This window comes from Amorphotheca resinae, assembly GCF_003019875.1.
Source record: "Amorphotheca resinae ATCC 22711 unplaced genomic scaffold M430scaffold_6, whole genome shotgun sequence".
In the NCBI taxonomy this organism is placed as follows: Eukaryota; Fungi; Ascomycota; class Leotiomycetes; order Helotiales; family Amorphothecaceae; genus Amorphotheca; species Amorphotheca resinae.
This window is the reverse complement of record NW_020194476.1, coordinates 20,783-34,533: the sequence shown is the minus strand read 5'-3', so window position 1 is coordinate 34,533 and position 13,751 is coordinate 20,783. Positions and strand designations below refer to the sequence as shown.

Here is a 13,751-nt window from a genome sequence, read left to right as displayed (position 1 = left end):
CCCCCCCTTTTTTTTTCCCCCACATGCTGGTTATTGAGGTATCACCCAGGTAAACAGGCACGCACTTGCCTTGCATGGGAAGAAGGCGAGAGTACGTTGTCAACTCGTGGAGCAGATCTTTAACACACTCAACCCCTGTACCTTTTGCAAGAACAGTATAGCCAAATTTGGGCAACTTAGCTTTGAATAGAGCTCCTCTAGCTCCATGGACGTTCATTTCTTCATAATAATGAAGCTGATCGAGGAATAACTGGCGAATTAGTTGCATGAAGGTTTCACGGTTGAGATGATAAGCTTTTCCATGTTCCCTGACGTTGGGGCATTTCTGGTTCAGTGCTCCTCCTTAGATAATACCCATCAAGCACTGCGGCGTACAAAATTGACCTAGGTTCCTCTGACAATGGGTGCTGCCGTGAGCCCCCTTTTGCCCACTGCATTGGCCAGCTTGTGCTGTTGATTTCGTGGACGGACGACTTCCGCTGCTATTGGATGGTTGCGGAGGACGACGCGGCGTGTCAGGATGATTGTCATCGTTGCTGCTGAGGTTGCTATAGAGTTCTAGATTGATGTAATAGAAATTATAGGAGGAAAGTAACCCCGTGGGAAAGGGGCAGTCGGTGTAGATTCGAGAGGTCTACTTACTGTACCAGTGTGACTGAACGATATGAGGGTGACAGCAAGCACTTATATGAAGGGCTTTTGTGTCAGTGACTAATTTGACCAAATTATACCCCTGCACATATCATTAGCTGCATGCAAACCCCTCAAAACTTATACCGCCTCTCGGACTCTACAAATCGGGCATCGTCTCGTTAGGACCTTCTTACCTGACCATGAAATTACGACCGTGACTCGTCACTACCGATATGAATAGTTCAAATCCATGGGCAAAGGATCTTTGGGTGCTTCCTACGAGCTGCAGCTCAGCAGAACATGACAGGTCTTACTACAGATAATGGGGGTCGTCGTGGTCGACAGATGACAGTGAAGAATCAGAGCACGAGGAAGACTAATGTATCAGCTATAATTATTCTAAAGAAGGATCTGAAGTAGCGTCATCTGAACGCGATGAAGTCATAATAAAGGATATAGAGCATGGAAGTTGGACTGGTAGCATGATCGAAGGCAAGTCTCCAGTGCCTGTGAAGTACGAGATAATAAATCCCAGTATTATCCCCTTATTAAATTTCCTTCTCGACAATGTTTGTGTCGTCTTTTAACTTCATGCAACCTACAGTAGGGATCCGCATGCCACCAAATATGTCGATGGCACCGAGGATCCCACTCACATTTCAGGCGTCCTGGGCAAGGGAAACCTGAAAGGATCTAAGAAGGCAACATCCTTTCATTATTATCCACAAACTGGTGATTTGACATACTCAAATTCGAAATATCCGCCAGTCCGTATCGACACGTCCAATAGTGCAGCGGAATTATCGTCTTCTGCTCAATCGGGGGCTCAAATCCAGGGCGATACCACTCTCGACCTCACATGGAGGACAAACGACCCGACCCAGACGGATCATTTGATGAGCCCACTTCCAACAGCTGCTCCACTCCTACCTTACTGATGATCCCCTGAGACCGGGCCAGACGCGGATCCATTCCCGGCAGAGCAGATCTCGATACACGCGTAGACCTGGTCGGGATACTTAAGGAGTCTAGGGCCATGTTCACCTTACGGTCTGCCCTACCTCCAAGTTTGCCTTACTTCTGTTCTCTCCGGCCACGTCGATTCGATTGGCCTCGGTATCACGATGATAATTCGGGTCTTCCCACCCGCAAACGCGTTTGACGGCAAGTCGCTTTCACTCTGCGTGTTACTCTACTGACAGACACAGGCTATGTTCCGCACCTTGCGTACTCAAGCCCCCTTCCGCTCCCAAATCATGAGATTTGGGGGACTGACTATGACAATGCTTCGGCAAGTATCCCGACTGAAACTTCCAGTATAAGCACTAATGACGTGTAGGATTATTACACGTCGGACAGACACGAAGTTGACTTAGCGTGCGATATCAATGATTATGGCTGCGAAGCCGATGTGGTTGACCCTCCCTTGATACTCGCTATCGAAGAACTCGGTAGAACATATCACGGCTATGGTACGCTGCCTGCTAAAAGCATTCCTGGAATTGGCTAATTCTTTGCAGGCTGCAAGGAGGATTGGGCACCTAATGATGGGCTGGCTAAGGAAGTGCAGAACATGGTGTACGTAGCCTCCAAACGAATATTGGAATCGGTCTTTTGATGCTTATATCGCAGTCATCAAGTTTAGAAAGTAGCTTACGATGGAAGGCTGTGTAGCGCACCCCTTGGATACAATACTCAGGTATACCACTTCCTCTGCATAAATCCCAAAGGCTAAGCATCTCGCAGCTCATTCTTGACTTGGGCACTGGTACGGGAGCTTGGGCTAAGTATGCATCCGTTCTCCTTCCTTGGGCCTCTTTACAGTACTAATTTAGCTTCAGTGAGATTGCGGACATCTGTCCGTGGTCCCAAGTTGTCGGTCTCGATAATTCGCCAATGTGGCTCGACGAAACCCCGAACGAAGCCCCCAACGCCTGGTTCCTGATTGAAGACATAAATTCGGAAGACTACAAAGAAGACGAGGAGATATACGACTATGTACACGGGCGAGGGCTTTCTGGTAGTATCCAGGACTGGCCTGGGCTAATTGGCAAATGTTACAAGTTAGCGTCCATCCTGAATTATAAAATTCCTGCTAATGCGTCAATAGGGCGCTCAAGCCAAATGGATTGGTTGAGTTTTCCGGATCCGATATTGGTTTCTCATCATTTTGTATTCCAAACCAACTACTATGTGAGTGGGCCAATTTATTAATTGATACTGGCGAGGAGATGGGCATGACCTTTGATGTAAGCTCTAAGCTGGCCGAGTGGTTAGAGGCGGCCGGATTTATTGAGGTTAAAGTGGAGGAAATTGCTGTTCTAGTCGGCAGAGACACCAAAATTGGCCAGCTAAATCTAGACAGACTGTGCCGAGGACTTTTTGATCTATCTGCGAGGCGCTTTTCGAACGTATTAGGGGTACGGTATTTTGATATATCCCTGGACCGGTTTCACAACTAAATCAATTACAGTGGACCCTTCAAGAAATTGAAGTGTATCTTGCCCACGTACGAAATGAGCTCCTGAGAAATGAGAAGTACATTACTCAGTATAACAAGTTGTAAGTCAATCACCAGGATATACCAAATCATACTCATGATCCATAGTTATGCCGTGTAGGCTCGGAAACCTTGACTTCAACCACTACAATTGTACAATCCACTAGCGGAGAATATGCTCGAAACTGTATCATAGTACGTTTCAGAGGCAAGCTTGTTCATACATCTTGCCTGCTTTGTATAGTAAATAAACAATACGTTGAATTAATATTCCTCTGTACAAAGCGCATTGTATAGCGGAGCTGCACTTGTCCTTTTACAGCGTGATCTGTGCAGGAACTTGGCCATGTCAAACTAGGGCTGACCAGTGACTTCTTACATACAAGCCATCTCCGGCTAGACCGCTCGTAGCTACAGTCTACTACATTAAGCTGTACACACATTAGCGTAGTAGAAGAATATGTTAGGGTAGTTAGGTATATATAGACATGTAGCTTCCCTCTTCTACCGGTAGATAGCTTAGTCTTTCCTATTACTTTGTGCGCTTTGCCCTTTAGGGTCCCTTAGACTTTGCCCTTTCCTAATAGTACAGCCAGGAGCTTATAGTGTACCTCTCCTATACTTACTAGTAGCTCTAGCTATATATCTAATCACCGTCTTTAGTCTATACCCTTAGACATCCTAACGGCTCCTACACTACTTTTAGACGTTAACTATTTCGACCTCCGGTACTAAATTTAGTATCTAGATAAGCAACATAGCACAAGCCTACTAGAGTCTACTTTACGGTTCTATAACAATAAACAGTGTTTTATATTAGGATCTAAGGAAGTACTAGGTAAGCTTTAAGGTACTATTTTAAAGTTAGCCTAGAGATTTAGGTCTAGACAGTATACAAAACGACGTAAGGAGACTAAGGAATATAAAGGGATAATAATGTACCTCTCTTGTTTTATAAATCAAATCCTTATACTAAAATCCTTATAGCTATATATAGATTTCCGCGATTAATAGTATAGCGGTAGCCGGCAGCTAATAGGGCGCTACAAACCGAGATAAAAGCAAGTAAGGTGTCTGTCACGCCCTTTAAATTAATTCTCCGGTAGTACTAACACATTCTTTTATTAAGACCGTCCGAGACAACACTACTAATCTAATCAAGTAGAGGAAATCGACAATACAATATACGTCGGCTATAGATAGTTAGTTAGAGAGGCATTAAGCGTGTACGTAGCGCTTAGAGAAGGCATCTAAAGCCGGTTATACAAGCTTCCTAGATATATTTTAAGGTTTTTCTCTCTATATAGCGTATAGTATAGCTAGGCAGTAGTAGCGGTCTTTACTATCGGCCTTTCTGTTATAGCGAGGTCTTTACGCTCTAGTGTTTCCTTTGTTAGCTCTTTCCGAATATCCTTAGTAGCCTCTTCGAGAGGCTTTAGTCTCTAGCGCTACAGGACGCGTAGTAGTATCTTTAAATAGCCCTCTTATTCGCTTGCTTACTTCTCGAATATTTTTATAAGTGTCTTTAATTATAGCTCTAGCTTCTAGTCGCTATACACTTAGAAAATAACATTACTATAAGGGCTATAGAAGAGGCGGTAGACAGCTAAATAGACCGGGCTAAGTTAGTAACTAGCGGTTTCCTAACAGACCTAGGCAAGGGTACATTACTAAATACGTGCCTTAAAATTGTCTTGTTTACCTAGATTCCTATTATTACTAATCTCCTTATAACAGTCGTAGATATTTAGTAGAAGCTTAGCTCTGTCTACAGCCTTTATAACACAATGATCGCCTTATCGTATATATGCCTTATTATATACAATAGTTGTCGCCTTACTCTAGTCTAACAAGAAGAGGTTAAGGCAAAGCGATCTCGGTTTTCTATTATGTACGACTTGTTAATTGCTCTTAAAAATCTACTTCTAACTCTCTATAGGCTAAATATACTCTAAAGTCTTACTACGACAGAACGTAAACGCTTTGACGATACCTAAGCAAGATATTAAGACAGAATAGAAGAATTAAAGACTATTAAAATTTTTTAAAATATTATCCTTAACACTCTTTTTTATATAAGGTTCTTTATTATAGCCGCTTTCTTTACTGTACATCACTCTAATTCCTAAGTACAAAATGTTACTATCCTCGTTACATACATGATACGGCTCTAGTCGCTACTAAAGTCCTTATCTACTTTTGTGCCGTAAATTCTCGACTGTACTATAAACTTCGAGCGTGTGTATAAATGGCTGCGCGTTTAAAAGGATCTCTGTAGAATTTGCCTAAAGCTCTAGCTCTACTCTATACGCTAGTGACGACCGCCTAGATTTGTAAAGCAGGCAATATCTATAGCATCCCAAACAGCTACGATATACTCGTCTTTTGAGACAGTAGCAAATTCACGAAACTAGAGGAAGTATAGTGAGTACTTGTGACGGCAAATCTAGTAATTGACATAGCACTCAGGCATAAGAGCAGTCTCTACAATGCTTCTCCAATCAGGAGGAAGAGTGCTACCTATACTCAATCGCTACTACCTTGAGAGGGCAGCGTCTATGGGTCGTCTCATATTCCGTGCACCACGCTCGAACATTGAATCGGAGATCACCGCAGCTGTACACCACTTTAGTATAGTTACACATTGATCGTATAGTTACATATTGATCAGATAGTATTGATATAGTTAAAAGATGAGGCAGGTCGCAATTGCCTTATTATTCCATTCGAGTTAGTGAGAACGGTCGCAAGTTGCGATGCGCAGATGCAAACTTTATAGAAACTAGAGGGCCGACCACAGCTGTTGGAGTAACATGCACGCTACTATTTCCACTGCGAGAGATGGAGCTCGGATTGCATTAGTCTCCTGCGGGTCATTAAGCAATGTGGGATAACCAGTGCAGAACACTGTGCCTACAGCACAATACCACCTCCCTAGGTGGCACGTAGCTTCTCTCGGGTTTCATGGCTTGCCGTCTCTTCCACATCTTGATATACAGACCCTATCGCCATTGGCAGCCGTCCTGGCGTACTATGGCACGGGCTGAACGTATATATAGCTCGTTGAGACCACCCCCACTCTGCTTGCTATCCTATTTCACTTCTTGCAGAAACATCTCACGCCGGGCCTTTGAATAAGATATTGGTAACGATGGCAGCAGGACGCCATATATGTGTAGGTCTCACGCTACGTGTCTGAGCAATTTCTAACCTGCCATGTTCTAGGCCTCGGGGTGTAAGAACACTCTTGCGTAGTGTGCAGACGGGAATCCCTTCCAGCTTGTTTGCTAGTTTAGGAGTACAACTATCTTCCTTATTTTCAATCCTAGAGAACAGAATCTCAAGCAGGTTAATACTAGACAGTTATACGACGGCGATAAGGCTAAGTTTTCGGATGAGATATAGGATTTAGCAATTAGATTCACAGCGGTAGGGCAAAAGGGCGAGAAGATCGTTGACGGCATCAAGGTGTAATGTTTCCATACTTTCACGCGAGAAGACAGCAATACTGATCATAGATGTAGCCGCGTAGGGGTTTCGATGTGCATAGACGTTGTGGTGGATAATATTGCGACGGCTCTGGACAACTTGATGAAGATAGAACGGGAGTCGAAGGCTGCAAAGAAAGCTTCTGATGTAGCCAAGGCAAAGAAAGACAGAATGCTGGACGCCTTGCGGAACTACGAGGACAGTCTCCGTGCCTGGATCCAGAAGTAGATAGTCATTCATATCGACTTGGATGCCTGCGTTTTACCATTTCTTTGCATAAGAACTTTTTCCGGGGATCTAATATATGCTAGTGAAGGGGATGACAAGCCTATATGCATGTAAATTTAAGTTCCTAGCCATCCTAACTGATATATATATTCGTGGCCTAGTGAAGAAATAGATCTCTGTGATTAACTGCCCCCACGAAATTTTCCTCTTGTTATTTGAGCATGGGAGATAACTGGAGTGTGATGGAAAGTCGCGGCCTGTACCACTCAAGTCCCTCCAGTGGACAAAATAGCGGCGGAGGAATAGGAATCCCCTGGATAGAGCCGACCCATGAACCTACCCCTGGGCTGTTAGAAACTTCTGAACAGCAGTACTAGCCACGACAGAACTTCGACGCACATGATCTGACTCTACCTCGACATGCATTGATACAAGTGCCTTAAAGCTCTGAATGGCCTTTATTGGATACACTAACAACAAGTGGCTGGAATTTTAGTCCCTGTCTATACGACTACCCTATAGATATGCCCAAGCTATATACAAGTATACGTTAGTTACATAGAGCAGGCTGCCAACACAAGTTCGCCTCTATAGCAACGGTAGAGTCCTAAATTATAGCCCTAATACTATCTATGCTATGCATATAATTTTTTTTAATATTCTTCAACCTCCACAGCACCGCTATTACATATTTCCCTTTCCTAGGATATTCCAAAAAAATTATTAGCAGACCCAGGTTAAATTAAGGTTTGTCTAGCTCTATCTTACCCCGCATTCTACCCCGCATCATCATTGTTCCGTAGGCGCATCAAGTCTGTGTTTTTGTCATAAAATACATCGTGACGAGCATACCTTACACCATAGCATTTCCCACTCAGGAGATCACTACAATAGTTAAGAAGATCTACACTTGAACATGGTCTATGTAGCCCTTTGTATCGGCGTATCCCGTAGTTTAGAAGACGATCTTACAGAGCGCTTATACATATATCTATGCCTTAAAACCGTAACAACTCACGCGGTTTCTAGAAACTCCTACACTACATACGGACTAATTATTTACTTAGGTCGTCTAGTATAAGAAAGCTGTTAGCACGACTACGTAACAATCTTGTCTTGTACGAAAGGGCTATTCCACGCGGTAGAGACACTAAACAGTATCCGTTTCGTTTAGCGCCGACTATAAACAAGTCGCTCGATACTAGCCGCATGTCCGCGCTCTAAGTCCTTTGCTATTCAAAATCGTTGCCGCCCGTACCCTACTTAGAGCTTGGCGCGGAATTGTTTTACCTAGCAACGCAGCAGACAAATAGCATCTGTTTTGTTTGTCGCCGACTATACCGTACATGTTCGATGCCTACAAGGTATGTCTAGGTTCTTTACTATTCGTTAAAATCGTCGCCGCTTATAGATAGGGTACGGAATTGTTTTAGGTAGCAAGCGGAAGGCTATAGCGGTGCCGCTAGCAGATCGTAGGGAGGAACATGTAATAATGATCGAACCGCCCCGGCAGCCACAGGCGCGTAATGCAGCTGGTATACGGCGTTACCTTAGGATATTGCTGGGGCGATCGACTTGACAACCTCCAAAGTTTACCAGAATTCCAAGTCTGCCCTCAGTTACATACCTCATAAAAATGGCAATCGACTCCAACCCAGCAGAATGTCTCGCAATACTTTTCATGATAGCCGTATCGGAGATTGTTCTCCAGCGGGTCGACCTTCAAGCCGGTTCTGAATACAAAGACGTTCACTCACTTGACATTTACACCGCATTACATAACTACGGTATGAGCTTAGGGCTTCTATCCTTTTCATTCCATGGTTCAGTGCCGCTCGCTAACTTGTTCAGATTATTATTTAGGTGGAGGAAGTGCTCCTAAAGAGATGGCGAGCGAAGTGAGGGAGTTATTAGAGAGCGGGATATTGGAGAGGGAGCCACTGAACCATGAAGATTACAAAACAGGTATATTCATGGTCCTGAAACACTCATCGTTATCAAAACTAAAATATTAGGCCCGGAATTGAGCAAATTTATTCATAATGTCAAGCCTCCCGAGGTTCTCGAAATTCTCAAGCTAGGCATATTTCGAATGCAACACCCTGATCACTTGATTTTCCGAAGGTTTGAGGCTCTTCAAGAGGAAAATATTAAAAGACTTGGAAACCAGAATTCTGAGAAGCTAGAAGAAGTAAACAGAATGCGGGCTAGATTCAAGGAATACAAATCGGTCAACGCAGGCCGATGGAACGTATTTGGGCATCGCTGCATGCAATACGAGGGGTGGATTATAACTGGATATTATAAATTGGAAACCGGAGAGGATATGATGAGCATTCCGCCTTTCAGAACTTATGATCTTCAGGTACGAAGTATTCTTTCACTGCCTTTATGCTCGTAGTTAATCAAATCGAAGGGTAAATCTATTGCTTCGCTGGATGAAGAGAACCGAAAGAGCAAAGATGAAGCAAAGCCAATACCGTTGATGTTGCCATACTTCTGTCCAACGTTTATTGAGTATAGGGACGGGAAGCTTCCTTGGTAGCTAAGACCAGTGCTAGTCAGGATAGAGTGTGCGGCTTCAAAGACCCTTTATATTTGGCATAATTACGTTGTTACAGCTGCCTTTATAGTCGATGGGGACGAACGAAGGAGTGTGCTGCCAGGGTTTACTGAACCATACCTTTGCGTCGGTGGCTGGTAAGGTGGATAGCTGAAGTAGCTAAGCGCCTAGAAATCTAACATATCAGTTCTCCCTTCATTCTCATGCCCTTGAAGTCGGCATCTATCATGCTATGCACTGATACTATGGCTGCCAATGAATGAACGCGTGACTGTTTTTCCTACTCGTAAAAATAACACATAGCCTATTCTTAGGTGCGTGCGGACTGTAGGCTAGGAATTTTTCGAAGGTCCACTTCCAAGGGTTGGCCACCTTCCTCGTTTGCAAGTTCCTGCACTTCATATTTGCCCTTCGTGTCTCCTAGACCTTTGACTTCCACTTTTTTGATAGGCTTTATAGAATTCTCAGCTCTTACCTTATGACCCGTATGAGACTCCGCTTCGGAATAGTCCCATTTGGAATACAGGTCCTTTGGCAGCATCTTTTTCCCGTCGGCCTTCCATACCACCAAATGAGACATATTTGACTATAGCATTTCCATCACATCCCTTCACTACTTTTAGAATTTTCTTAATCAGTGCAGCCAATTTCCTGAGGTCCCTCTGGTTGGCTTCTTCCCATTTCGTGATCTCAGCCGCTACATCCTCAACTTCTGGTAACTGGAACGTACCCTTGTGGTGGTAAGCTCGCACAAGCTTAGGAGTTTGAGACACCCAGAGCTGCGGTACGATGTCTTGAATCTTCAGAGGGTTGTGGAAGACGCGTGTTTTAACTTCAAGAATTGATTCGAGCGGTACCATCTGGCCTTCTTCTTTAACTGTCAATTTGGACACGGCAGGAGTGGTACTAGGAAGGCCGTTGGGCGGGGATAGAGATAAGAATCCTAGCATGCTGGAGAGACTGTCGTTTTCTGGTTCATTGCTATTTGAAGCAGGTATGCTTGTACCAGTGTCTACATAGCCGTCGGTTTCATAGCGGACAATGAAGTTCAGATCGCTGAAGCGGTATGAGATAATTCTATGATGTCCAGTGCTGGCACTGATCTGGCTAGTAGTATATGCCTTCTCAAATTCGTGACCATAGCCCCTGAATTCGTATGGTTTGATAAACTCGTGGGTAGCGGTCTCCTCACGACAGAATATTGCGGTGTTTTTCGTGACCTCTATCTTGATAGTAAATGTTTCGAGTCCATTTCTAGTCATGGCGGGGTTAATGAATGAGAGGAGTTTACGTATATTGTTCCGGTCGGTCACGACATCAATCGATCGGATGTCAAATGAAGGATTTGCGATGCACAACGCACGAAATAGGGGTTCAAGCGGACTGTCTGGATGGCGAGCTGCATTCTGAGCGATGTAGATGAGGCCGGAGTCCTTTTTCAGCTGTCGAGGAACACTTGGAGGGGACCAAAGGGGTGGACTGCCCGGGACGGCAATGGTTGGTGTACATGCCTCAATCCAGTTGTACGAAGACAGGTGCGTAACGTCAGTGATTGACGCCGTAAGGGGAGTGGTGAGGTCCTAGAGATCTAGGCGAGAAATCTCGGCTATAGTAGTGGGTGTCATCATTTGAAGATCCACGTAAACCAGGCGATCTAGAGAGAGAGCTAAAAGTTGCAACTAAGCTTTAATATCGCGGGGGATAAAAGCTTGGATTTGGTAAGGTAGCGACGAAACCCCATCTTTTTAACTTTTATCCAGCATGATTCCTTCCTTCCCTAGCTAGAAGCATCTGGATTCTACAGAGTCGCACGGTTTCAAGACTCCAGATATTCAAGTGAGTTGACTCTTCACGCCAACGCACACTCGAGAGCTGCAGCAGTGGCCGAGCGCGATACCAATCTTTCAAGCATGCGTATAGCTCAACGCAGATGGTGTTTGAGACTACTACATATATTAAGGCACATTCCATAGATGATCGCCAGGATGTATAGCAATCTAAAGGTAATATAAGCGGGTCTCTACCTATTTACTCTCTACCTTACATCCCTATAGGCCGTGTTCGAGGTAATAAGGTTGTCTCGTCTTGAGCTCCAAGATCCTAGATCAGAGTCTCTCAGTCACCGCCATGCTTCGAAGACGGGCTATCTTTAGCGAACAATTAGATGGTATTAAGGTATGTTTCAACCGCAACTGCGGTGTTGATCGGTCTGGCCAGCAGCCTCCGTCGATCAGGTCGGTGGCTAGAACACTTCTGGAGGTAAAAAGAGCCAGAAATGACTGCCATTTAACAAGTCTTAATAGTACGAGTCGCTACACACTCTCGAGGACAATTCGAGGTCACTAACGAAGGCAAATCCTATTTAAGTTCCCTAAACGAATTTAAACGGATAGATTCTTATTAGTTTGTACACTATAGAGCTAATATACTAACGGAAATAATGAAGAGTAAGCCTGATTCCGCTAACTATAGTGGTTCTTTAACCTTTTCGAGCTGTAAAGGGTCATTAGACGCATTACTAACAAGAACAAAAGCATTCGAGTCTACACGACTACGGTCCCGTCATCTACAACTTCTTAAAAGAGAAGCTAGACAACAGGAGGCCCATAAAGCCACGACAACGCCTATCTTCACAATGCCTGTGCTCGAGCATGTTGGGCGAGTTTTGGCGGAAGATTCTGAGCAACTCTTCCCACAGTACGGCCTTCTCGGTGGCTTGTCTGATGTCTTAATTGATGACACGGTAAGGGAAGTACCCTTTCCATCGAAGGGCCAGGACCCTCGTGTCTTCTTTAATATTTCAGCTCCGTCGAGCACTTTCATTTGCGGTTCTCAAGGGTCTGGTAAGAGCCATACCTTGTCTTGCCTACTAGAGAACTGTTTATTCCCTTCCGATGCGAGCAAGCTTCCCCACCCGCTCACTGGCCTTGTTTTCCACTATGATACGTTCATCTCTGACGACGGAGGCTCGCCTTGTGAAGCTGCATTCCTATCCTCGAACCCCAATATCACCGTACGAGTATTGTGCTCCCCAACCAATGTGCGGACCATCAAGGCAAGCTCCTCTTGCCCTAACAGACATATACATCGGCTAACATTGACCGCAGCGAGCCTACCATGCCTTGAATGTCCAGATTGAGCCGCTACGCATAAATCAAAGTGATCTGAATACTAAGCGTATACTAGACCTAATGGCAGTGAGCCATGACGATGGGCCGGTGCCTCTCTACATGCACACCATCTACCGCATTCTACGAGACATGCGCATGGAGCAGCAAGAGCGAGGAATTACCTTCGATTATAGCACGTTTAAACGTCGCATCCTAGCAACCGACCTGACTCCTTCCCAGCTGGGCCCTCTCAAACAGCGCCTTGACACGCTGGAGAGTTTCATGCCCCAAGCACAAACGGGATCTAGCCAGACAGATGAGAAGGCTAATTGGAAAGGCAAAGAGAAGAAGGGCAAAGCTAAGGCATCCGAGAGGCAGGGTAACAATTGGACTTCCGTGGTACGTATTAATATACATCCACGTTATACATAGCCTAACACTTCTAGCCGGGCTGCCTTACCATCGTTGACCTCTCTTGCCCATGCGTCACCCCAGAAGGAGCTTGCTCCCTGTTCAATATCTATTTGAGCATTTTCTTGGAGGAGAGCATGACCGTAGGTCGAGTCATTGCGCTGGATAAAGCACATAAGGTAAACAATACATAGCTTAGAGAGTGCAGCCGACTCAGAATTTGTAGTGCTAATAATGATGTTAGTACATGAATACCTCAGCTGAGGCATCAACCTTCACAAACACACTTCTTTCCACAGTCCGATTACAACGTCACCTCGGTGTCCGTATCATTATCTCAACACAGGAACCCACCATCTCGCCAGCGCTCCTAGACTTATCCTCAGTCACTATCGTGCATCGCTTCACATCGCCCGAGTGGCTGCATAGTTTGAAGAGCCACCTAGCAGGGGTCGCTTCTGACCTAGTCGACAGCGAGGAGGGCGATTGGGACACGGTGAGGACCAAAGGCAGACCAACCATTGCGGGTAAGGTGTTTAGGGAGGTTGTGAAGTTAAGAGTTGGAGAGGCGCTCTTGTTTGCGCCAGCTGCTGTGATAGAAGGTGGGCCGGCATTGCAGGGGCTTGGTGCAGGGTTCGTGAAGATTAGAATCAGAGCGAGATTGACAACTGATGGAGGCACAAGTGTTATGGCGACTTAGAGTGCACGATATCAACAAAACTTCTAGATGTTGCTCGAACTGATTTCGGTATTTAACGGCCTCCGCATCAGTTCTCAGGGACTGGCTCAGAATAGCACTCCCAGCCAATAGGTAATA

At 45.0% G+C, this 13,751-nt stretch overlaps 5 protein-coding genes across 5 annotated transcripts; 4 read left to right on the top strand and 1 right to left on the bottom strand.

Annotated features, from left to right (window-relative positions):
• Nucleotides 1–1,115: 1,115 nt before the first annotated feature.
• M430DRAFT_27754 (hypothetical protein) lies at nt 1,116–3,254 on the top strand (the record flags this gene model as incomplete). Its single annotated transcript, XM_024865710.1, has 10 exons — nt 1,116–1,147; nt 1,241–1,400; nt 1,973–2,105; nt 2,154–2,211; nt 2,308–2,332; nt 2,380–2,420; nt 2,475–2,696; nt 2,744–3,053; nt 3,107–3,195; nt 3,242–3,254. The coding sequence occupies 10 exons, from the start codon at nt 1,116–1,118 to the stop codon at nt 3,252–3,254; spliced, it is 1,083 nt and encodes a 360-aa protein (XP_024720634.1).
• A 3,030-nt stretch (nt 3,255–6,284) lies between these two features.
• Nucleotides 6,285–6,850, top strand: M430DRAFT_18888 (hypothetical protein; the record flags this gene model as incomplete). Its single annotated transcript, XM_024863974.1, has 3 exons — nt 6,285–6,308; nt 6,539–6,603; nt 6,658–6,850. 3 exons carry the CDS (start codon nt 6,285–6,287, stop codon nt 6,848–6,850), a joined length of 282 nt encoding a protein of 93 aa, XP_024720633.1.
• Nucleotides 6,851–8,486: 1,636 nt separating this feature from the next.
• On the top strand, nt 8,487–9,676 carry M430DRAFT_18887 (hypothetical protein; the record flags this gene model as incomplete). The annotated part of the gene is made up of 6 exons (XM_024863972.1): nt 8,487–8,637; nt 8,702–8,815; nt 8,866–9,215; nt 9,267–9,358; nt 9,416–9,550; nt 9,601–9,676. 6 exons carry the CDS (start codon nt 8,487–8,489, stop codon nt 9,674–9,676), a joined length of 918 nt encoding a protein of 305 aa, XP_024720632.1.
• Nucleotides 9,677–9,903: 227 nt separating this feature from the next.
• M430DRAFT_275708 (hypothetical protein) lies at nt 9,904–10,972 on the bottom strand (the record flags this gene model as incomplete). Its single annotated transcript, XM_024865655.1, has 1 exon — nt 9,904–10,972. A coding segment is annotated over one exon (1,069 nt), but the record flags the coding sequence as incomplete, so codon positions are not given.
• A 1,076-nt stretch (nt 10,973–12,048) lies between these two features.
• Nucleotides 12,049–13,634, top strand: M430DRAFT_101537 (hypothetical protein; the record flags this gene model as incomplete). The annotated part of the gene is made up of 4 exons (XM_024860718.1): nt 12,049–12,453; nt 12,521–12,922; nt 12,970–13,113; nt 13,179–13,634. 4 exons carry the CDS (start codon nt 12,049–12,051, stop codon nt 13,632–13,634), a joined length of 1,407 nt encoding a protein of 468 aa, XP_024720630.1.
• Between the last annotated feature and the right edge of the window lie 117 nt (nt 13,635–13,751).